Source organism: Phragmites australis, chromosome 1 (genome assembly GCF_958298935.1).
Source record: "Phragmites australis chromosome 1, lpPhrAust1.1, whole genome shotgun sequence".
Lineage (NCBI taxonomy): Eukaryota > Viridiplantae > Streptophyta > Magnoliopsida > Poales > Poaceae > Phragmites > Phragmites australis.
Genome location: NC_084921.1, coordinates 35687271 through 35709962, shown reverse-complemented (window position 1 = coordinate 35709962; position 22692 = coordinate 35687271). Strand labels below are relative to the sequence as shown.

The following is a 22692-nucleotide window of genomic DNA, read 5'->3' as shown; positions in this document are numbered from 1 at the left end:
GAATATCTACTGGAGGTAGGTTGGCAGCTAGTGACCGAGCACGTTCCAGGTCTAATTCCAGCTAGCAAATCCACTTTTTTTTCCTTTGTACATTTTGCCCAGAGCATTGCGATTGGTATCTCAACATCTAAGAGATCACAGGATAGCCTTAAAAAAAGAGAGATCACAGGATCAAGTTCTCAAAACGTCGTAATGTTCCCTCCTAACTCGTAGTAAGGTTCGAATAGTGCCTCTTAGCTACAAGATACTCATGCCATACCGTTGTACTAACCACGGGTTGCCATTTCTACCCAACGACATTTGATGCAAACACACCCTTTATTTGTAGGCTGATATACCACTTCATTCGACTTATGGTGCATAGAAAGAGGATAACGAAGGAATATACCAATGTATTTTGAGTGTTTTGATGGGGCCCAAACTTGTTTTTTTGGGAATGGGGCCCGCACTTGTTTTTTTGGAATGGGGCCCACACTTGCATCAACCTCCGTTATAACTTAACTCTCAATGTTGCTTATACTATTCAACTTTTGCATGTTAATGTTTCAAACATGTATTCAAATATTTTTAATGTAATTTTGATGGCGTGTCTAATAATAAAAATTTTATGTGCTCAACAGAATATTTTAATTAAATATTGTTAATTTAAGTTGGAGTAGTAAAAATAACCAAAGACTAGTTAAATTTTTAGAATTTGGCCCTTTTAAACAACTTTTTCTACATACGGACTGTAGGACCGAGAACGATGACTAAAGTGGGTGAATAGTCGACTTACCAATTTCTTTCGAAACAGATGGCATTATCCTTTATCACCCAAAGCACCTCAAAAACTAGCAGCGGAAGCAAAACCAGAGAGAATCAAGTTGCTAACAAAATATCCATAAAAACACATGGCTCTCGTGGATGTATATGAACCCTATGTTCTATTGAAACTCATTTGATGGGTTATCACACAAAAGATAGCAACTTGAAGAAAGGAACCTTCAAAACAAAGAAAAGATGGAAAAACATAAATGATACCAAATGTAAAGTGCACAAATAATGAATGACAATAATTATAAAGTGCATAAGGCTTTACCACTTTGTTTGGATGCATAGTAAGAACAAACAGTGATAGCAATTGTAAGGGAAAGATCCCATCTTTGTCTACCTTGTTGTTACCTTCATTTTGTCCTCCTTTTGTTGTGGCCGTCATGGACAAAATTCTCCCATTTTTCCCATCGCTACTATCTCCCTTGATCGACCCATGCAAGAGCTCCTTACTTTGCGCACTCTTGATACACTCGTAGCCTTGGTACTACTTGTGGATGTCTTGAGATCTTTGTGAGCTTCTTGCATCTTCTTCTTTGTTAACCTTGACGTCCCTAGGCATGTTGCTTTCTTACTTGTTCTTCCCCTAGGTATGCCATCTTGCTTCGGTCGCTACCTTTGTCAACAGTCTCAAAAAGGCTACAAACAGATGTTGACTTCAAGGAAAAATGTTAGAGCAAATAGGAGAGAACTTCATAAATTGTGATCCAATAAGATGATACCACTTGTCGGAATGGATATAGATCACAATTCATGAAACTCACATAATATGGTCTAAACTCCCACTATGTGTGTGCATATGATTAGACCAACTTGTGATGAACTACTTGTAGGTATGTGACAAAATATGCACACTAGATAATATATCAGGATCAGAAGTTTAAGCCATATTGCATAGATGTAGCTTAAATGTACAAATATTTTATAACGATACCAATTGAAACCTTTAAGCATTGCATACCTCTAAAGACATATATATTACTCCATAAGACTACAAAAGATATTACTTGAAACAAATGTTAGTCTCAAAATCACAACCCATAGGATATGCTTCCTCTAATATGTGCATACAAATGTCGAATACTTTTGAAAGACATACATTTGTCATTGATAACAATGAGAAATTTATCGTATAGATTCGACTCATGGTACAAAAAAATACCAGTTGTAGAAATATACCATACAAAGAACCTACAACTATTAAACCATATAGATTGCTCATGGGTTAGAGATAAACACAAGCAACCTACCATATGAAACATACACTAGGCATTTCAAAGAAATGAAATAAGCACATGCAATCCTATATAAGGCAAATATACTAGATACAAAACAAAATGCATTACCTCTTTTACCTTTGAGTGGAGAATTTACATATATGATGATCAAGATTTTCATCAATGTGCCCAATCTTGTACTGTTGACTTCTTTGCTTGAACATTCACTTCATCTTTTGAGTCAAGTCTTCAAATCCTCCGACGACCCATGAGCTTCAAGTCTTCTTTGGAACCCAAACTGATTGGGATCATTTCATGTTGATGATGATTTCCTTGGACACCTAAATGGGTTAGTTCTACCCCCAATCATTTCTCCCAACCATCTGTGCAACACCTTGCCATTTTCCTTCTTCTTGACCTTAAAGTGATTGCTCTTGGTCTTAATCTTGTAGTTAGGTTTGGTATAGATGTTGAACGTGTTGTTGAAGAGATTCATTTTCTTCTTCTCCATGGTAGCTTTCTTGACTTGTTTGCATTGAAATGACTTGTGGCCTTCTTGATGCACTTGAAGCATACCACGGTGGACCCCTCCATAAGATTATTCACCATGTTATCATGGTTATCTTGAGGAGGTTGGACATAGTTTTTGCCTTTTAGTCTTGCCAATTCTTGAGCTTCTCCACTTCTTGCTTGAGCTCATCAGTCTCTTATGCAATGAGATCAATATATGATTCTACAACAACATTCTCAACACATGTCTCATTGTAAATTGATGAGCTAGATAGATTAAATAAATTATCAAAAGAAGTGAAAACATTTACCATAGAATTGAAATTAAAGAGAGAGGTAGATTGCTTCAAAGAGACTTTAGGTTGAGATTCAATGCCATCAAGTTTTACCTCCAGCTCTTCATGCTACTTGTTTAGCAATTTAATTTACTTAGTAATTGTTTCTAATTAGAAACAAAAGAAGCATGAATATCATTAAGGGTATTGAATTTCTTAAGTTCTTTAGCTTGTTTCTTTAAGGATCTTTGTTCCCCATTGATCAATTCAAGTTCTTCTTGAGAGGGTGATCCCCAACGGATTCATCATCATTTGCATCGTTTTTCATACCTTTGGCCATAAGGCACTTGTGTGATGATGAATTGTGTGATGATGATCTTGAGAAAGAGCTTCTCTTGGAGGAGTGGATGGTGAAGCTCTTATCATTTGAGCTTGAATCTTCATCTTCACTCACCCATCTTCCTATACTTACAAATGTCTTGCTCCTTCCCCTTGTCTCCCTCTTGTTCTTGGTCTTCTTCTTCTTCTTGACATGATCAATTGTATTGACCAAGTCTTTCATAGAGATTGGATGATTGATCTTAGCGTTGATCCTCTTGAGATACTTCTCCAATCTTGAGATGAGCTTAGAAATCTTGGGATCCATTTCTTCATCATGTGAGGTGCTTTGCTCATATTCTTCATCACTCTCTTCATCTTCATCACCATCATCTTTGTTTGAGCTTGACTCTTGCTCTTGCCTTCTCATCTTCTCTTTCATGTGTGGGTAAAGAGCTTGCTTGCTTGTGAGGGAAAGGTTTTTGGTGCCCAATGAGGAGGAAGCTACAACCTTCATGTTCATGGTCATCTTATGAGCGGTGATTTTGCTAAGAACTTGGCTTAGAGTCATCTTGCAAATATCGTTGTTATCATAGATGATGGAGACTATCAACTTGTATTTTGAAAGAAGAGCTTTAAGTATTCTTCTCACCAATTTATCATCCCCAATTGGCATTAAACTTAGCCCATTGATCTCAGTGATAATAGTATTCAAACGTGAGTATATGTCATTAGCACTTTTATAGGTAAATTGTTTGATGTTATTGAGCTTAATGACTAGCATATGATATTTCTCATTGTGTGCATCCTTTGTGCCTTCATGTATTTCAATGAGGTGAGTCCAAATATCATGACCATTGGTGAGAGAATAAACTCAATTAAATGCATTGATGCTTAGAGATAATAAAAGGATCTTCGCTAAAGCATTGAATTGCCTTAATTGTGACCCGTTCCTTCATCCCATCCTCGGTGACTGTTCAAACATCTAAATATTTAGCTTACAAATAAATGGTCATTAGAATTTTCCAATAGGGAAAGTGAGTTCCGTCAAAACATGGAGCACTACCGATATCCATCCCAACCCCAGACATCACAACTCAATAGGTGTAACACCTTAAATTTTCAATTTTCTCAATAGTATAAAATTTTCTAGAATTTAATAGGAGTTGTAGATTTTTGTTTAAATTAGGAGGAAATTAATTTCTAAATTTAATTCAAATGCCATAGGTTATATTCATGCTTGTTGCATTCATGCTGCAGTAGTTACATTAGGTTTTTATGTGTGAAAAATATTTGCAAAAGTTCGTTAGGAGACACTCGTTTGGTAGCTCTTTGCAAAAAATTGTTTGAAAATAAAAAGAAAGAAAAGCAATTTCTTAATTCCTAAGCCTAGTCGGGCCAAATCCTACCTAAAACTGAGCCCAATCCCACCCCCTCTCTCTCTCTCTCTCTCTCTCTCTCTCTCTCTCTCTCTCTCTCTCTCTCTCTCTCTCTCTCTCTCTCTCTCTCTCTCTCTCGGGCTGGCTCTCTTTCCCTCTCCCTGTTTGGGCCGAACCACACCCGATCGAGTCGGCCGTTCCCCGTGTGCGTGCCTGCCGCCTCTATTTGTATAGTGGGTCCATGCCGAGCTGAGCTGCTGCTGAGCCGAGTCCCGGCTCTTCTTCCTCCTCTAGCCGCTTGCTTCACCGATCCCACGCCTCTGCCATCCGCCACAAACCCAGCGCCTCCCTGCGCCCTCTCTCCTCTAGAAACAGCCGAACCCGAAGGCTTAACTCCCCATCAATCTTGGAGAGTTGCTTCTTTCGGTGATTGTCCTTTTGTTTTGTTATTCATTCAAGTTTTAAGCTTTTGTGCACAAAGACACATGCAATGGTCTTGAATAGAACATATGGTTCATATTTCATCCGTGGAGTCATGTTGTCATGGAACTTTCTTTCTCGTTTTATCTCTCTAAAGTTTATGCTTCTGTTTATGCGTTTTTAGGAGCGTTGGCTGAATAAGAAGTAGGCCATCTATTTCGTAAGAAATTTATAAGGCACCTATTCAACCCCCCTCTAGTCTTCTATCTCGGTCCTACAATTGGTATCAGAGCCGGTTTGATCACTTGTTGACCTTAACCGGCTTTGTGATCCGTAGGCGATATGGAGAGAAGTGAGAAGATTCTGTTGTTCAATGGAAGAGACTTTTCGTACTGGAAGGTGAGCATGAAGACTTATCATCTAAGCCAAGGAAGTGCAATATATGAAGTAGTTGATTCCAACTAGAAGATCCATACTGCTCACACGACTTAGGTTCAAATTGAACAGTATGAGGCTAACAACAAGGCCAAAAATATTTTATTCACTAGTCTGAGTCGGAATGAGTTTGACAAGGTTCATCACCTCCGTACTGCCGAGGAGACTACTCTAAGTGTCTTCCATGAAGGCACTAATCAGATTAAGGCCAGATGCCAAATCACTTATAACTAAGAATATCAAATATTTGTGCAAGGGCCTCGTGAATCTTTTAATGCTATGTTCGCTCGTTTTGATGGAATTGTGAGCAACGTTAGATCCATGGTGTTTTGCCCTACTCTGACCATCAAAGGGTGATCAAGCTTCTCTATTCTCTCGATCATAGCATATGGAAAGTGAAGATCTCGAGCATTGAAGAGTCACTAAGTTATGATATGTTAATTTGTGATGAACTCTTCAGCAAACTCAAGTCTACCAAGATAGTCAAGGCAGTTCGAATTGATCTTGGAAACTCCTTGTCTCAGAACATGACATTGGTTTCCGGACCTAGCAGTGGCAACCAATGTAGAAGTGGTGTTTCTTGTGCTAACATTTTATCTGGTAGATTTGCTTTGTCATCCCTTGTTTCTATCACAGAGGAGCAGGTGGAGGTACTTGATGATGAGGACATTGCCCTCATTGTGAAGAAGTTCACCTACTTATACAACAACCGTCGAGATCGTAGGAGGGGTGGCTCTTGAGCCTGCTTTGAGTGTGGTGACACCTCCCACTTCAAGGCAGATTGCCCCAAGCTCAAGAAGACGGAAGATATCAACCATGACTACAACAAACACAAGATGAAGAATAAGAAGCCCTTCTTCAAGAAGAACCACGATAAGATGGCCAAGAAGGTGGCCAAGACAGCTTCTAAGGCATTCGTTGCTGCTCTCAGCAACGTCGATACCTCTTCTAGTGAGGAGAAGAGCTTAGAGGAGGAGGAACCGCAAGTGAAGAATAAGAAAAAGACCAAAGACTTCACCGGCCTATGCTTCATGGCGGACGACAACAATGACAAGGACACCGAGCTTGATCTCTTTGAGGTATTACCTTCCTATAACCAGCTTTCTATCCAAGTTGATACCTTGAATGATGCTCTCATTAGTCAGGATAGGTTACTTAAAAAAGTTGTGCATGAGTTGAAGGAACTTAGGCCTAAATATGAGTCTGTTTCTTTTGAGATTGAGTTGTTTAGGTCTAAGGCCAAGGTTGAGGATGAGGATTGTGAGAGTTGCTTGGTTGTCATGAGTGAGCTTGTCGAGCTTTAAACTGAGCATACTCAAGTTGCCTGTCGACTTGAGACTGCCGAGAAGAAGCTCCTTGAAGAGGAGTCTAGACCTACTCTCTTATACGCTTGCAAGAATTGCCCTTTACTCTCAAAGGATGTTGATGTGAAAGTCAAGAGCATAAAGGAGTTAGAGTCTAGATTGGAGAATGATGAGAGTTCTACGGATGTGCAGCCAAAATATCCCACCTGCATTATCCTTAAGGACAAGCTCAGCTAGGTTAGAGGGCAAGTTGAAAAACTCATGGATAAGAATAATTAGCTCCTTTCTCTTCTGGAGAAGTACTCAGAAGGTAAGAGCAAAATGGATTTGATCTTGGCCAAGACCAAAATGTGTGCTGATAAAGCTAGGCTAGCTTTCCGTTTGAGCTTTGAGAGAGTTGCTTACATCAGTTCTGGCAAAATTATTTTCACTTCACCCACTACCCTAGAGTCAGAGAATCCAAGATCAATATCTCACAATCCATACCAGAAAAGAGAAATCCTACATCTCAACCTACAAAGAAGAAATCCACACCCAAGAGAGCTCCACAACATAAGATGAGGACTCATCATAGGAGAGATGAGAGGCATGAGTAGAAGTGGAGTACCTAGGACATGTACCGCCCCTCTGTTAGTATACATGAGTCTTTTCCTCACTTCACCCATGAGTCTCTAGCGCTTTTCAGTCTCTTTCTAGAGGTGTTACCCATTGGGGATTTTCTCATGACTCATATAGTTTTGGTCCACATGTAAGAGTCTTTGTGTCCTAGTCCTTTGGTGGACCATGTGTTCCCCATTGTGATACTCATCTCCAGCGTGTTGGTATTGAGTTGCATGCTCCTACTATTTTAGCTTCAAAGCGGATGATCTAGTACTGGATTCCCATGAGGTTTTTGATTAACCCTAGTACTGAGCCATCCACCTTCTATTCTTCTTCAATATCTTTGGTAGGTGGAGGCCTGAAGAACAAGTGGCTCAGTAACTCTGGTTATTCGCACCACATAACCGGATATTCATCATGGTTCTCCAGCCTCATCCCAACAAAGCATCACGAGTAAATCACTTTTGGGGATGATCGGAAAAGAGAGTGAAGGACAAAGGAACGGTAAAGGTACATGAGAGTTTTACTCTCAAAGATGTGGCTTTGGTTGAGCATCTGGGATACAACATGTTTTCTATATCTCAACTGCTAGATGAGGACTTGGAAGTGCGCTTGAAGCGCGATACTTCTCGAGTTCTTGTTTCTTTTAGTGCTTTGATTTGTAAGATTTCTCGAGTTGGGAGAGTTTTGGAGCCATTTTTTCTAAGATTTCTGGTTCTTCTCGGTGTTTACTTGCTCAACCTTCTTCTAAGCTTTGGATGTGGCATAGGAGATTATGGCATATGAGATTTGATTTGATTACTCGTTTGAGTGCCCTAGGCTTGATCCGAGAATTACCTAAGCTCAAGTTTGGGAAGAATCTTGTTTGTGCTCCTTGTCGATATGGCAAGATGGTTGTCACTCATGACCCACCAAACAATCTGGTGATGACTGAACGACCAGAAGAATTTCTCCATATGGACATTATTGGTCCTTCCTGAGTTTGTTCGGCGGGTGAAAAGTGTTATGTACTTGTTATTATTGATGATTACTCTCGCTACTCTTGGGTCTTCTTTCTTGTAAGCAAGAATGAAGTGTTCTCACACTTTTAGAGGTTAGCTTTGAGATTGTTCAAAGAACTCCAAGATGTATTGAAAGCAATTCATAATGATAATGGCACCGAGTTCAAAAACTATCTCATTAATATTTTCTACCTTGAACATGGCATTGAGCATCAATTTTCTGCCCCGCGTGTTCCTCAATAAAATGGTATGGTTGAAAGAAAGAACAGGACTTCGATGAAGATGGCTAGGACGATGCTCGATGAGCATAGGACTCCTAAGAAGTTTTGGGCTGAGACCATTAGCACAACGTGCTACATTTCAAATAGGATTTTCTTGCGCTCGATCTTGAATTTGACTTCTTATGAGTTATGCTTTAGGCGGCAATCGAAAGTTTTACAGTTGAGAGTTTTTGGTTGCTGGTGCTTCCTCCTAAAGTGTGGCAATCTTGACAAGTTTGAGTCGCGCTCTTTTGATGGTATTTTCTTAAGGTATTCTTTTCATAGTCATACTTATAGGGTTTACAATCTTGATACTAACACCATCATGGAATCATGTGATATGACTTTTGATGAGTTAACCCCTTGTGCTAGTTCTGTCTTTAAGTGTGCAGGTGATCGGGAGATGAGCGAGAGCATCTTTATAGATGGCGGTCTTCTAGCACTTGGTGATGACGAGGATGATCCATTACTTCTCTCGACCACACCTGCTCTAGAGCTGGCTTCTGCTTCTTCTACTCCAGTAGAGGATCCTGTAGCTGCTCTCGAGCCTGCACCAGTTGTGTTTGAGGGAGAAGTTCTCTCAAGGTGTGAGGCCCCTCAACACATTCAATGGTGACACCATTCACGAACGATGATCGATGGTATCAATGAGAGGGTAACGAGGTCCAAATCTCCTTCTCATGCTTATTTTACTAATTCTGTATTCGTTGCTTCCTTTGACCCCTATGATGTTAGACATGCTTTATCTGATTCAATTTGGGTCAATGTCATGCATGAAAAGCTTGAAAATTTTGAGAGAAACTAAGTTTAGGTTCTTGTAGAGCCACCCCCATAATATTCACACCATAGAAACAAAATGGGTTTTCAAAAAAAAAACAGGGGGAGGATGGGTCTGTAGTGAGAAACAAGGTTAGACTAGTGGCTCAAGGTTTCACTCAAATTGAGATGATAGATTTTGGAGAGACCTTTGCACCGATAGCTAGGCTAGATTCCATTAGGATCCTCCTAGCATTTGCGGCATTCCAAGGGTTTCAAGTTGTATCAAATCGACATCAATAGTATTTTCCTAAATGGTTTCATACAGAAAGAGGTCTATGTCAAGAAACTCCTAGACTTTAAGCACCCGAAGTACCCTCATAGAGTATACAAGCTTCAGAAAGTTTTGTATGGGCTTAAGCAAGCACCCAAGGTTTAATATGATAGGTTTAGGTATTTCTTGTTAGAGCATGGGTATGTTATAGGGTCGGTTGATAAAACTTTATTCACTCTCGGCATGGCAAAGATTTCCTACTTGTTCAGATTTACATTGATGATATCATTTTTTGGCTCTTTTCATGCACTTGTGGTCAAGTTTGTAAAAACTATAAGCAGAGAGTTTGAGATGTCGATGATGGACGAGCTCAATTTCTTCCTTAGACTTCAAATCAAGCAATGCAAGCAGGGTAAATTCATCCACCAGACGAAGTATACCAAGGAGCTGCTAAAGAAGTTCGACATGAGCGACACAAATTCCTTGGCAACACCGATGGCTACCTCGACTGTGCTTTGGATGAAGATGGCGAAGCGGTGGACCAGTGGGAGTTCAGGAGCATGATTGGCTCCCTCCTGTACCTGACGACGATAAGACCGAACATCCACTTTGCCGTCTGTCTCTGTGCGTGCTTCCAAACTTCACCGAGGATATCTCACCATCAAACGGTGAAACGTACCTTAAGCACACTCTCGAGTATGGACTCTGATTTCTGTTGTCTCTTTGCTTTCTGTTCAAGGTTTTTCCGATACAGATTTTGCTGGTTGTAGAATTGATAGGAACAGTACTCATTTCTTGGGTACTTCACTTGTGTGTTGGTCTTATCGTAAACAGTATAGCGTTATGCAGTCTACTGCTGAAGCTGAATATATAGCTGCTGCTAGCTGCTGCCACATATTTTGTGAATGGTTGCTACCTTGAGGGACTTTGTGTTAGATTTTAAGAGTGTGTCACTTTTGTGTGACAACAATAGTGCCATAAGCCTAGCTAATAATCCAGTCTAACACGCCAAAATCAAACACATAGACGTAAGATTCCACTTTCTGAGAGACCACAAAGAGAAGGGGAATATAGACTTGAAATATATTCATACCCAATAGCAGCTAACCAATATCTTCATCAAGCCTCTAGATGCTACTAGATTTGCCTATTTGAAGGGAGAGCTTAGTGTATGTAATTTCTATGGTATTGTATGAAGGAGAGTTATCTTTGTATATATTATATCTTATTTTTATTGTATTTGCATTGCATCGCATCATGTAAGATAATCATAGTAGTTGAGCTTTGACTTGTATGTCTTTAACATTTTTATTTGCTAGAATTGAATTTGGACTAAGTTGAGTAGTTGTATGTAGCAAGCTTTTAATCTTAGACTCCTTTTGATGTTTTGACATAAAATATTTCAAGCAAAGTAGCTTTCTTTAAGATGAAATTTGGCAATTTTATGAATCATGTAAACTATGAAATGTTACATTCTTGATCATCATGTTCGTAATTTCTTTAGCTTAGTCAATGCTTATGTTTAGGCTAGTTTGATGAATATCTTGCTTTAGGCTTATTGGTTCAAGACAATGGATTGGGAAACATTGCACTATATTTTCTGCCTTTGTCAAATGTTTAGCTCATGGTAGAACCTTGGAGGAACATATGTTTCTTGTGTCGTAAAGATACTAATTGACTTGATATTGTCAAAACTTGTTAACTTGTGAAATTTAAATAATCTTGTGAAAATCAAGTTTCTTGTGCAAAATGTGATTCAATACGGTTGTCTTGAAGCCTCGAGCTGTTTGTCGTACCCAATCGCGTGACACTTCGCTTGGATAAGAGGCAACTTGAGAATAAGAATGAAAGAAATGTACTTAAAAGACCAATTTTTGTTTTAATCACTTGATCTAACTAACTCTTGGTTTTATATGTGAGCGTTTGCAAACTCTACTATCATGAATGCATGTTTGCCTAATTTGAGATTGAAGTTGGCTATTCTTAATGCTTGTATTGCCTCGGCACGAGTGGATGCTTATGTGGTGGTCACTTTGAACATGATTCGGCTATGTCAAATTAAATACGCCAACCAATTCTTCGGGTTTAGCTTGTGAAGCTTCATGTTTTTTTGTCACTGTCTCTTTTTGAGTCTTTGTGCAATTGTGAGCTCCATCCTCTACTTTTTGTAGTCCTTTGACGTTTTTAGCATTTGTAAATGCTTTGCGGTATACTTATGAAAACTCATTAGGTTTGCATGTTCATGCATTGCATAATGTTTTATCTTTGACTTTTGCATTGTCAAAGAAGGAGAAATAAATGAAAAGGGGATAAATTAAAAATATGCATCAAATCACAAAGAAAATCTTGCATAAATAAAAAATGTGCATTCATCATGGGGAGCATTTGATTTTGTGTTTTTGAGCTTTTATTGCTCTTTTGAGGTTTTTGGATTGTCTTTGCCTCTCTTAAGCCTTATGTAATTTTTCTTATGCCAGATGACATGTTTTTGCCCTTTCTTGAGTTTTTAGTCACTTGGATGAGCTTATGTTCTTCAAACTAAAATATTTGTGTTTTAAGGTGTTGTCAATGCATTCATCAAGGGGGAGATTGACAAACAAAGTTGAAATGTTCATTGGTGTATATGTGATGAGTGATTGAAAAGGTTGTCGATTTGGTTTGTCAAGTTTTGAATTGCTTGAGTTTGGTTTGAGTATTTTGATTATGTATTAACTAAAGTTGTAGTTGGAGAAATGTGGTTGCTTGTCTCATGGTGCGCAGGTGACAGATGCAATTTGGTGGTCGGCGACGGGTGATCGGAGCTAAGCGGGTGCTTGGTGCTGGACGATCAAGAAGGCCGGATGGAGTTAAGGGTGATCCTAGATGTACACGTGGAGGTCAAGCAAAGCATAAAACATAGGATGAAGATGGCGTGTTGACAAAGTCAAACGAAAGGGATGCCGATACAAGTAATAAGGCGGCCCAAGGGATCGGGAGCTGAAGAGATTTATCGACGGTCAAGATCATAAGACGGAGTATACGTGTTGACATCAGAGCGCTTGATTAAGGTATAAACAAGTGACGAGTCACGCTTTGAGAAGCGTGCCGAGGGTTTCATAATTGGATCTCAAAACTATGGGATGATTGTAGAAGTATATGACACCATCGTGAAGCTTGCGTCGATGCGAAGCTGAGTCGTGAAGGCGTCGTGGCCGTTCGATGAACGGAGCAAGAAATAGACCAAAATACCATCGCTGGTAGGTATAAGTATACTACAAAAGAGACGATGATTGTCCTTTTATTTTGTTATTCATTTAGTTTCATTTTTATCCATGAAGTTATATTATCTTGTAACTTTCTTTCTCACTTTATCTCTCAAAAATATATACTTTCGTTTGTGCGTTTTTAGAAATGTTAGATGAAACTGTATTCTTCTGTACACTGTCTGCTAAGTGCAGATGTGCAATATACGGACAAGTTGCTGTGGAACTTTAAAAGTACAAATTTTTGAAATAAAGAGGCCTGATTGTCACCGATCGTGCGTGGCTGGCGACCAAAGTGGCTCCGTGAAATTCACGACGGACGGCGGACGGCTCTCCGGCGGCAGATCGGCGGGGACACGTCCTTCGAGCATGTCCATAACAGTTAGCATGCTGGGCCTCATGTTCCGCTGGTGCTGGACGCAGCAGAGCGCCACCTTCACCACCGCCTCCACCTCCCCCTCGTCCACGCACGCCATGGCCGCGTCCACCACCTCCATGAGGTCGCCTCGCGCCATCTTCTCCCACACGACGCACGGGAAGAAGCTCGGCGTGTTGGACGAGGCGCCGCCGGGCACGAAGCTCCGGCGCCCACCGACGAGCTCGAGGAGCGTCATGCCGTAGCTGTACACGTCGGACTTGGAGGACAGCGCGCTGGCCCATATCTCCGGTGCCATGTACCCGGGGGTGCCCCTCCCGCAGGTGTCGACGCTGGTCAGGTCCCATGCGATGGACATGGAGATGCCGAAGTCCGACACGTGCGCCCGGAGGCCACCGTCGAGGAGGATGTTGGCCGGCTTGATGTCGAGGTGCAGGATCTGCCGGTGGCACTCGTGGTGGAGGTACGCGAGCGCCCTGGCGACGTCGACGGCGATGCGGCGCCTCGTCGGCCAGGGCAGGAGGCGCCTCCTCTCCTCGCCGTTGAACAGCCACCAGTCCAGCGACCCGTTCTCGAAGAACGGGTAAACCAGATACTGACCGGCGCCGCCGCGCAGGAGGCAGTAGCCGAGGAGGCGCACCAGGCTGCGGTGATGCACGTTCGCCACGATGGAGATCTCTCTGAGGAAGTCAGCCTCGCCGACGGGCTTGTCGCTGCTGATCCGCTTGACGGCGACCGCCGTGCCGTCGTCGAGGAGGCCACGGAAGACTTCGGCGGAGCCGCCACGCCCCGCCATACTTCCGAAGTCACCGGTCACAGCTCGAATCTCTTCGTACGAGAACTCCCGCGGCAGCTCCTCGATGCGGAACGTGGTCTGTTGCACGGGACTACACCCTGCTTCTTCTTGTTGCACCGGTAAAAGCGGCGGCGGCGGCGCCGCCGCCGCAGCAGCAGCTGCCGCGCCACGAGCACGACGGCATCGGAGACAAGGCTTCACTAGTGCACAAAACTTCCAGATGCAGTACACCGATAGGGCCACGCAATTGCAGACGAAAATGACAGCTACAGAAGAAATCTTGTCCTTGGCGCTGGGAGCAGCTGCAACGATCACTACAGCAAGTACAGCAAGAAATATTGCGGAAATTGTCCTCTCCTTCCGATTTGATGAGGTGCAAAAGTATAGGCAAGCAACGGCAGGGAATGCCAGTGATTCAAGAGTAATACTTGCACTGAAGCCATAATCTTCATATCCAAGAAAAATCATAAGGAATAGGATAAATACAATCGCTACATGTAAAAGGCCCTTCACCATCTTGCACAACGCAGAGGCACAGGCACCGCAGCATCCACGATGAGGAGGAGGACCAACACTGGAGTCATGTAGACCTGACATGTTTGTCCACTCGCAAAAGGAGAAGGAAAGGGAAAATAGAAAGAATGATACAAGCTGAAATCACAGGAATGGCAGGACTCCTAAATTGCCGGTCTTCGGTTTGAGAAGAACGAGCATGACAAGAAACTCGGCAGCCATTCTAATCCCTCGCAAGGGGTACAAACCATCATCAAACGTCTATGCTATGAATAGAAGTGAGCAGGTTCTCATCCTAGCGTAAATAAATTGCATATAGCCCATGAGTGTTATTGCTTCTTTCGGTAAGAAACTCTCATTAGGCTTTAATCTGACCAGGTAGCCTCAATTAGTATACACATCATTGGCAATTGGGGAAATAATGTACCAGCATTTCTCCCTGTATGAGATGAAGGGGTCATGAGAAAGCTACTCCCTGCTTATAGTATATAAGCTAACATGACTCGGCTCAACAAGAGTATTAGACTTTGAGGTTGACGGACAAAACAAGTGTACCGATAATCATAACTTCGTAAGCTCACATCTCGTTTAGTTATAAATCTCCATAGAGTCAAATCTTAGCCTAAAGTCTATACTAAAGCTAAGGCCACAAGATGACAAGATAGTGACGCGCTATCTCTAATGTTTGGTACCGTCCTATAATTAACCATACAGTAGTCCGAAATATCTCTTTTCTTTCGCAAATTTAGAGGACAAAAACAGTTATAATTTAGAAACTTCCTGAGGTTTACCTCGTTTAGAGTGCGGCAATGGATCTTGTCCATATATATTTTATAATCGTAAGAAATAATTATACATTTATCATCTATTTCTCTGTTACAGACCCGTTTCATTGCACAGGTATTGGTTTACTAACCCATTTATCTATATGCTACGTCAATGCACATGCATCTAATATACTCCGTACGTATACGTGCGAAAATTAGGACTGTGTCACAAGATACTATAACCAAATGGAAGTTTTGTTTTTTAAGGACAATTTTAGTATTAATCTGACTCTTTCTGCTAAGACCTAGTCCAGATATTGAGCTATGAATGCTTTGACTTGGTTAATATTGTTGTGACATGGTGATTTGCGTTCCCACAAATGTGGTACAGCATCAAAGAAAATTAAATTGAACAAAAGACAGAAATACATCCTAACCGTTTCTTCCAACTTTATTATTGTTGACGAGGACTTGATAATTAGCAATTGAGAAATTACTAGAAATATGATATATCCTTACCCGACTATATAAGGAAGAGATAAGATACGCCAAGAAAGGGCAAAAGAAGCCAGAGAAAGCGTTAAACAAAAGCAATACGGGGTAAAATAGAAGCAAAAGCAATTTATTGAAATCCACAACTGATTTAAACTATGATTAGATTCATCTAATAAGATATTTAGAATACGAGAGAACTCACCAAAATTTATATAAATAGATCTAGACACACCTTATTAAAATTGCTTTTGTTTAATAAAGACAACACATAAGGTTATTATCAAGATATCTGAATCTGTATAAAATCTCGTGTTTCTTTTCAATACGCACAGTTAATAAATAAATATTCAAATTTAAATGACTGAGTGGTGTGTATATATATGGTCAAGTCTATTCTGCATACACAGTATACAGATGTTTTTCTGTTACGGGGTAATAGAATAAGAAATATGGAACTAAACCTACTACTGGTGGACCGTATTAGGAACAGTACGGACATCAGCCAAAATGAGGATTTGGAAGCACGTCCTGCGACTGGGATTGAGATCCTCTGACTATGGAGGATTTTGAAGTCAGGTGACTTCACATGCAGCTGAGCCATTGGATCTGGTGCTACAGTATCTGGTGAACACCTACAACCGTAATAAATAAGTGACGGCTAGTGCATTAGCTACAATGATGGACCGTATTTCAGTATAGCGTGAGGCACAATTTAGTGTTTACATCTGCCTTCAGTCTTGAAGTCAGGATTCATGTCCGTGCAAAAGAGGGCACTCAGGCCCACAGCATTTGCATCAATGTCTTACTGTCGTTACCACATATCAACACAACATCCCACGCTACAACGGAGGAGTAAACTCCCACACATGCTGATAAGATTAATTTTCGATAATAGTCAACAAGATGCATGAGTGACAACAGTCAACAGACATCTTTGTTGTGATATACACTCTGACTTAAATTGCAAAGTTTAACCTGGCTCGCCTGCCCACTGAAGCTGCACTATTGAGGTCCACTTCAATTCTCTAGGTCCACGGACTCATCCGACTATCCGAGTCGCTCCTCTCAGGTTCAGCTTCCTCGCCAATTGCAGCAGGCTCTGGAACATCAAGCTTGGTTGCACGAGCCACTGCAGCTTTCTTACGATCACTGCCTTCCTCGCCTCCGATTACATTGGCATTCTAGTCTATTTAAGGAGTCAAGAAACAATACATAATGATTGAACATAAAAATGGAGAAATTTCCTTTGATGTGTATGACAGAGAAACCTTCAACCAATGAACCAAATGCAGTCGTGATAACTAATAGCCAATACAACTATTACGGTATAAATATAACAACCTATGATGGATTCGATGTTAAACCACAAATTCAGACTTACAATTGTTGCAGTTTAGCTTTTAAAACATCTGTGTGAAACCACTATAATGCCAAGCTTAAAAGATTCATATCATTACCCTTGTCAAAGAGGGAGGGAACTTCATATAAAAAAACTTCATATTGGTAGTCAAAAAACAGTGAGAAAACCTAAAAACCATATACCATTCTACTCCACTGCTAGCATTTGGAAAAACAAACCAACCAAAAGGATACTGACAGATACTCCGTGCATAATATTGATGAGATGCTTCTCAACTTGATTAACCAACTCTGCCTGCAACATTGTGTAAGAAAGATCAGCGTTCTGCCTAAAAAAGTGCTTCCATTAATATGAACATGGTAAACGAACAGAGCTGAAGTGCAATTAATTTGAATACATTCAAGTCATCTCTGCGGAAACGTCACCTGCATGCATCCCTCATTGGAGGAGTAAGCCCATGCTTGTACTCAACTCCTTCTGGAGCAGGATCATTTTCTCCTCTTACCATAATCATCTGTTTCAGTTTCAGTGGATGATTTTCAGGATATAAAATTTAATAAAATAGGTGGCAGACAGTAAACTTACACTTTACCTGACCAATATCAGCAGTTTTAATTAACACAGAATCATCATACGTCCAAAAGGTGACCAAATTACAATTTTCAGTTCCTGAAGAAATACACAATGTAATATAGTTTAAGTTGTATGCTCAGAAATAAGAGGGGCCATTGTGTTGTACTATCACACTAGAAGAAAGCGAATATTCACATAGTGAATGCAAAAGTTTATGATGAATCATATTATCAGCATCTCAAGGTAAAAGCTTTCTAGTAAGGACTTTGCATGCCCACTACAAGATGGCTTCCACTCTTTGGAGTAATATATTTATAGATCTTGAGTTATTTATAAAAGATTGAAGCATATCTGAGCCAAATAATCCTCCCCAGAAATAACATAGGCATGAACCACAGCATTTGTATTCCTAAATAATTATGCATCAATGAATTGTTACATTTTCTGCTAAATGGTGACCATCTCATCTAATAGTGAAGGGATCTTTCCTTGCGTCATTAAACTAAATTTATCTGAAAGTAAAGCAACCAGATAGCAGAAACTGCTAGCCCAGACCAGAACGAATGTTGTGCTTTACTACTATCAATTATACTCATAATGGCCCTATAATTCCGATGGAGTGAAGAATCTATACATAAGCTTTTTGGAAAATTCCAAATGAATGGTTTCTTTAATGCGTGTGTAAGGTGATTAATGCTAGTTGATCATCCCAGTGCCAATTGAACAATCAACTAACAGCATATACTTTAATCTATCACCTCAAAATCTGGAGCACGAGCAATAACCTTCGTTATGACCTAAGGCACCTTGCATTACATTTTCTCACATCTCGCGTAGCATAAGGAAGCGTACCATCTAGTTCAAACCGTGCACCACGGCGTTGTTTCCGACTACTGTGAAGAACCGATCCAGTAAGTGGTGCCAAGCATTCCTATGGCAGGACCCCGGCATGCACAAGCCCAACTCCCCTCACGCTGCGGCAATCTGCACCCGAGAGTCACCACCGAGTAGCAGCCGTACGCCTTCCCCGCACGGCGCCATGGAAGCCCCCACCGCACCTGACTTGACTTGCGCATTCCGTCTAAAGCATACGGGGGCATGTAATCCCACCGGCAAATTCATCTAGAAATCACTACCACTATCGACCCGCCCCCCGAATCGCGGTTTCTAACGAAGCAGCTGGCCTGGTACATGATTAGGTTTCAGCACAGATAGAGGGTAAGGAGGGACGGGGGAACCTGACCTGAGGAGGTCGAGGGATGCCTCGTCGGAGTTGGAGGAGGAAGCAGCAGCGGATTCGTTCATGAGGCGCTCGATCCGCTCCTCCATCGCCGTTCCACTTCCACCAGGGCGGGGGGAATCGATGAGACTCGAGTCTCGCCAACTCAGGCGAGAGTTCGCTGTGGACTGAATCGCGCAGAGGGCAGAGCCAATTCTTGTGGTTCTCGTCCTTGGCTGATTTAGGACGAGACCTTTTTTCTTTTTTTTAATGCGCTTTCATTTTTGTGAAAAAAATATATCCATGTTAACATGGTGTCCAGACCTGTTTGTTTGAACTTCTACTTTAAAATATAGAGCCAACTTCTTTAAAAAGTTGTGCTTTTGAGTAAGTTTCAGCTGAAGATTTTAAATTTTGCTTAGTTTCCTAAGTTTGGAGTTTAGAATTCGTGCAGTTAGTCAAGGACATGCGCTAAAACATCATCAGTAGCACTGTATTTGAGTCAAAAGGAGCGGGTTAAGGTTATCTCCAACGGTCCAGCGCGTCCTTGACTCTCATTCTCTCCGCCTATAATCGGATACAAACGTCATAACTCATTTTCAACTCGTCGGATACAAAGATGTTCCTGCGGATTCTTAAAACAAGCATTTCCCTTCCGCACATCAAATCACAACAAGGGCCCATGATCATCTCTATTCGATCAGGTCATCGTCGTCATCCGGGAGGGGTTGCGCCGCAGCAGCTGTGAGCTCAGCTTCATGCCTGCGAGTGATCATGGGAAAAAATTCTGTTAGAAATGCAGGGCAACAAAAGTGTCGCAGAACAATTCTTTCCAAGTTGAACAAACGATTGTTAATTGCGAGAGTTCTACTATGTCAAGTTCAACTAAACTCCCGGTGGAATTCAATATTTCAATTCGGCAAAACCAGAACTAGCTTCAGGGCACCCCATCCGAACACTAAGGCAAAATTTAGCAGTTGCAAGATATCAGAGACAATGAGATAGAAGCACTCACTGTTGCTGCATGGCCATATCAATCTGCACTTCCGGTGGCTTCAGAGCAACAGCCTCAACAAAGTGAAGGTTTTGATCCCTAAATGTATAAATACAGCTAAAGGGTTACAGTGTACCTGCCAAGTGAACGAATGTAAAGCAAATGCAGGTGACTCAAGTAGATAAATACCCTGCCAGCTTCCTTGCAAGGTAAAGGAAGGGCTTCTCAAAGTTGTAATTGCTCTTGGCAGAAATTTCATAGTACTGCAAGTTCTTCTTCCTGTGGAATGTAACTTGCTTGGCTTTAACTTGCCTGTTCTTCACGTCAACCTTGTTACCACATAGGACAATGGGAATGTTCTCACACACCCTGCAATCCATAATTGGACACAATCAATAACAACCAATTATCAAGATTGTAAAATGTAAATCCGAAACTGACCTGCACAAGTCCCTGTGCCATGTTGGTACATTCTTGTATGTCAGCCTTGATGTTACATCAAACATAATGATGGCACACTGACCATGAATACTGCAGGATAGTTGAAATTTCACGAATATAGACAAGATCAAATTTGACAGATGTATGAGAATGCGATGACGCTAGTGTGCAACCGTACACATAGAAATGTACAAACTAGATAACCACCTATATGCAAGAAATGCACTATCAGATACTAGTAGCAATGGGGATTTTGAGGACATGTCACCCTAAATGTTGGCATTACAGAACTCGATGTATACATTTCCCACAAACCAAACATTAATATTTTGGAAACCAATTCCAACTTATTGTGCTGTATGTCACGCATCAAGAAAGTTCCAGCACAGCTAAACAACTTCAAAGGTACACACACGCACCATAATACGAGTTCTTTATGCATGGATTAATCAAGCATGTATGACTTACTAGTAGCCATCCCTGAGGCCACCGAATTTCTCTTGACCAGCAGTGTCCCAGCAATAGAATCGGATTTTGCCACAGTTAGTGCTAAAATCCAGCGGGTGAACTTCAACACCAATGGTGGCTGCAATGGAAGATAAAATCTGAACTGTTATAACCAAGTTATATGTTTTCCAAGCAATGGTTAGGACATAACAATGACACTTACGTTCATATTTCTTTTCAAACTCGCCCGTAAGATGCCTTTTCACAAACGTGGTTTTACCTGCAGGAAACATAAAGCAATAAGATACTTACAACGATCATAGAGAAGGCTACAAAAACAACTGAGACAAAAGATTATCTGTAGCATTCCATATAAACACAGCAGTGGAAGGCTACCAGTTAAGAACGTCAGCACACTTGCAAATTTCAACCACCAAGAAATGGGGCGTCTAATACTACTTAAATTGTGAATAATACATCCAGCAGTGCTTCAGCTTATATGTACCCCGGCACTCTATCTAGTAAACAATGTATCATCCGCCACAACATCCATGTATAAGGCGATAAGACTCTACACATTATCATTGAAGGGTGCCACTTTTACCAAAGCTCGTAGCAATTTTTCAGAGACTAAAAAGTTCCAAAACATAGCCACATCTAATATTTCTTGGTGCATAGGGCTTGGTGCTGGTAAACAGGGCCTTATTTCATAGAACTTGGCAATTGAGATAGATTTAACTGGCCGCAGTGTTATACTAGCTGCCAACGGAGGGCACTCGTTAGCATCATCACTTGATACTATATCCATACCATGGATCTAAATCTAAACCATGATATTCGCCGGCAACAAGAAGTCAAGAACAATCGATTCCCCGGCTAAAACCTAACGCGCACTCAAGCTAAAACCCCAAATCGCCTTACGAAAACCAAGCCTTTTCTCTAAAAAAAAAATTCCGAGTGGGATAAAATCGCGACTGTCCGTCTCAACCACGATTCGCTACCAGTCCATCAGATCTCGCAGAAACCACACCGACCAACACGGCGAAACTCATCAGAGACCGCATCTCCCGATATACAGAACGAGAAATCAACAATCATGTGAGGCATAGAATGGACGGAGGAAATCACCAGTTCCACCGTCGCCAACGATGACGAGCTTGAAGCTGGGGTAATCCACGACCTGCTGGTTCGGCAACGCCTGCGAAAAACCACGTAAAACGACGGATCAATCAGACGACCTGACCACCTCATGTTCTCCGTCCGAACGCAAATCGAAATCCCTTGATTACTCGATGACGGCCTCACCATTTCGGCGGTGCAAATAGGGGACGCGCTTCTGGACTACGAGCCGAGGATGGACTCGAGGCGTCGAGAGAGTTCGAACTGGAGCTGGAAATGGGGGCGTCTGCAGCTGGGACGGGCGGAGGAGCGTTTTATATAAGGGGAGATCGCTTTTGGGGAGCGGTGCGGCGTGTAGGAGAGTAGCTTCGGATGGACGCAGGCATCGGGCGCCGTTGGATTCCCCTCGGCGGGTGGGGTGCGCCGGTGCGAATCGGGGGGCGTCGCGACACTAGCTTTCCGCCCACGCGAGGTACCCGGGCCCGTCTGGTTGGGCCCCGGTTTTGGCCTTACGCGCGAACGGTCGTCTCGTCCCTCGGCGCCAACGGACACCTGCACGGCTCCGGGCGTCGCAGATTCTGTCGAGTGTTGACCGTTGCGTGCCGAGTGGCGGACTGGGGATCTTTCTAGAATGGCTGGTGGGGGTTGTTGTTCCGCGTCTCCTCACGCAGACACTGTTGCATTGTCTGCTGTTGTATATCATTTTCAATGGATTTCTATCGGGATCAAAATTTGTTGAGATTTTTTTCTCTTCAGTGTTACGACGATTTTTCTTTATAATTTTTATCACG

At 41.7% G+C, this 22692-nt stretch overlaps 3 protein-coding genes across 6 annotated transcripts; all 3 read right to left on the bottom strand.

Annotated features, from left to right (window-relative positions):
- Nucleotides 1-12968: 12968 nt before the first annotated feature.
- Nucleotides 12969-19225, bottom strand: LOC133916821 (probable receptor-like protein kinase At5g20050). 4 transcript variants are annotated; one of them, XM_062360688.1, is made up of 5 exons: nt 18925-19225; nt 17694-17777; nt 17534-17622; nt 17342-17402; nt 12969-16934 (listed from the first exon to the last, which is right to left on the bottom strand). In XM_062360688.1, the coding sequence occupies exon 5, from the start codon at nt 14568-14570 to the stop codon at nt 13068-13070; it is 1503 nt and encodes a 500-aa protein (XP_062216672.1). In that variant the 5' UTR covers nt 14571-16934; nt 17342-17402; nt 17534-17622; nt 17694-17777; nt 18925-19225; the 3' UTR covers nt 12969-13067. The 4 variants fall into 4 exon arrangements, with proteins under 4 accessions (XP_062216672.1, XP_062216663.1, XP_062216687.1 ...); XM_062360679.1 differs by having other exon boundaries at nt 17701-17777; XM_062360703.1 differs by having other exon boundaries at nt 12969-16929; nt 17701-19225.
- Nucleotides 16774-19010, bottom strand: LOC133884445 (transcription initiation factor TFIID subunit 7-like). Its single transcript, XM_062323866.1, has 5 exons — nt 18920-19010; nt 17701-17777; nt 17534-17622; nt 17346-17436; nt 16774-16929 (listed from the first exon to the last, which is right to left on the bottom strand). The coding sequence occupies exons 1-5, from the start codon at nt 19008-19010 to the stop codon at nt 16774-16776; spliced, it is 504 nt and encodes a 167-aa protein (XP_062179850.1).
- Nucleotides 19226-19367: 142 nt separating the features above from the next.
- Nucleotides 19368-22248, bottom strand: LOC133916848 (GTP-binding nuclear protein Ran-2-like). Its single transcript, XM_062360714.1, has 8 exons — nt 22088-22248; nt 21911-21980; nt 21006-21062; nt 20804-20921; nt 20336-20425; nt 20084-20263; nt 19916-19993; nt 19368-19662 (listed from the first exon to the last, which is right to left on the bottom strand). The coding sequence occupies exons 1-8, from the start codon at nt 22088-22090 to the stop codon at nt 19593-19595; spliced, it is 666 nt and encodes a 221-aa protein (XP_062216698.1). The 5' UTR covers nt 22091-22248; the 3' UTR covers nt 19368-19592.
- Nucleotides 22249-22692: the final 444 nt, after the last annotated feature.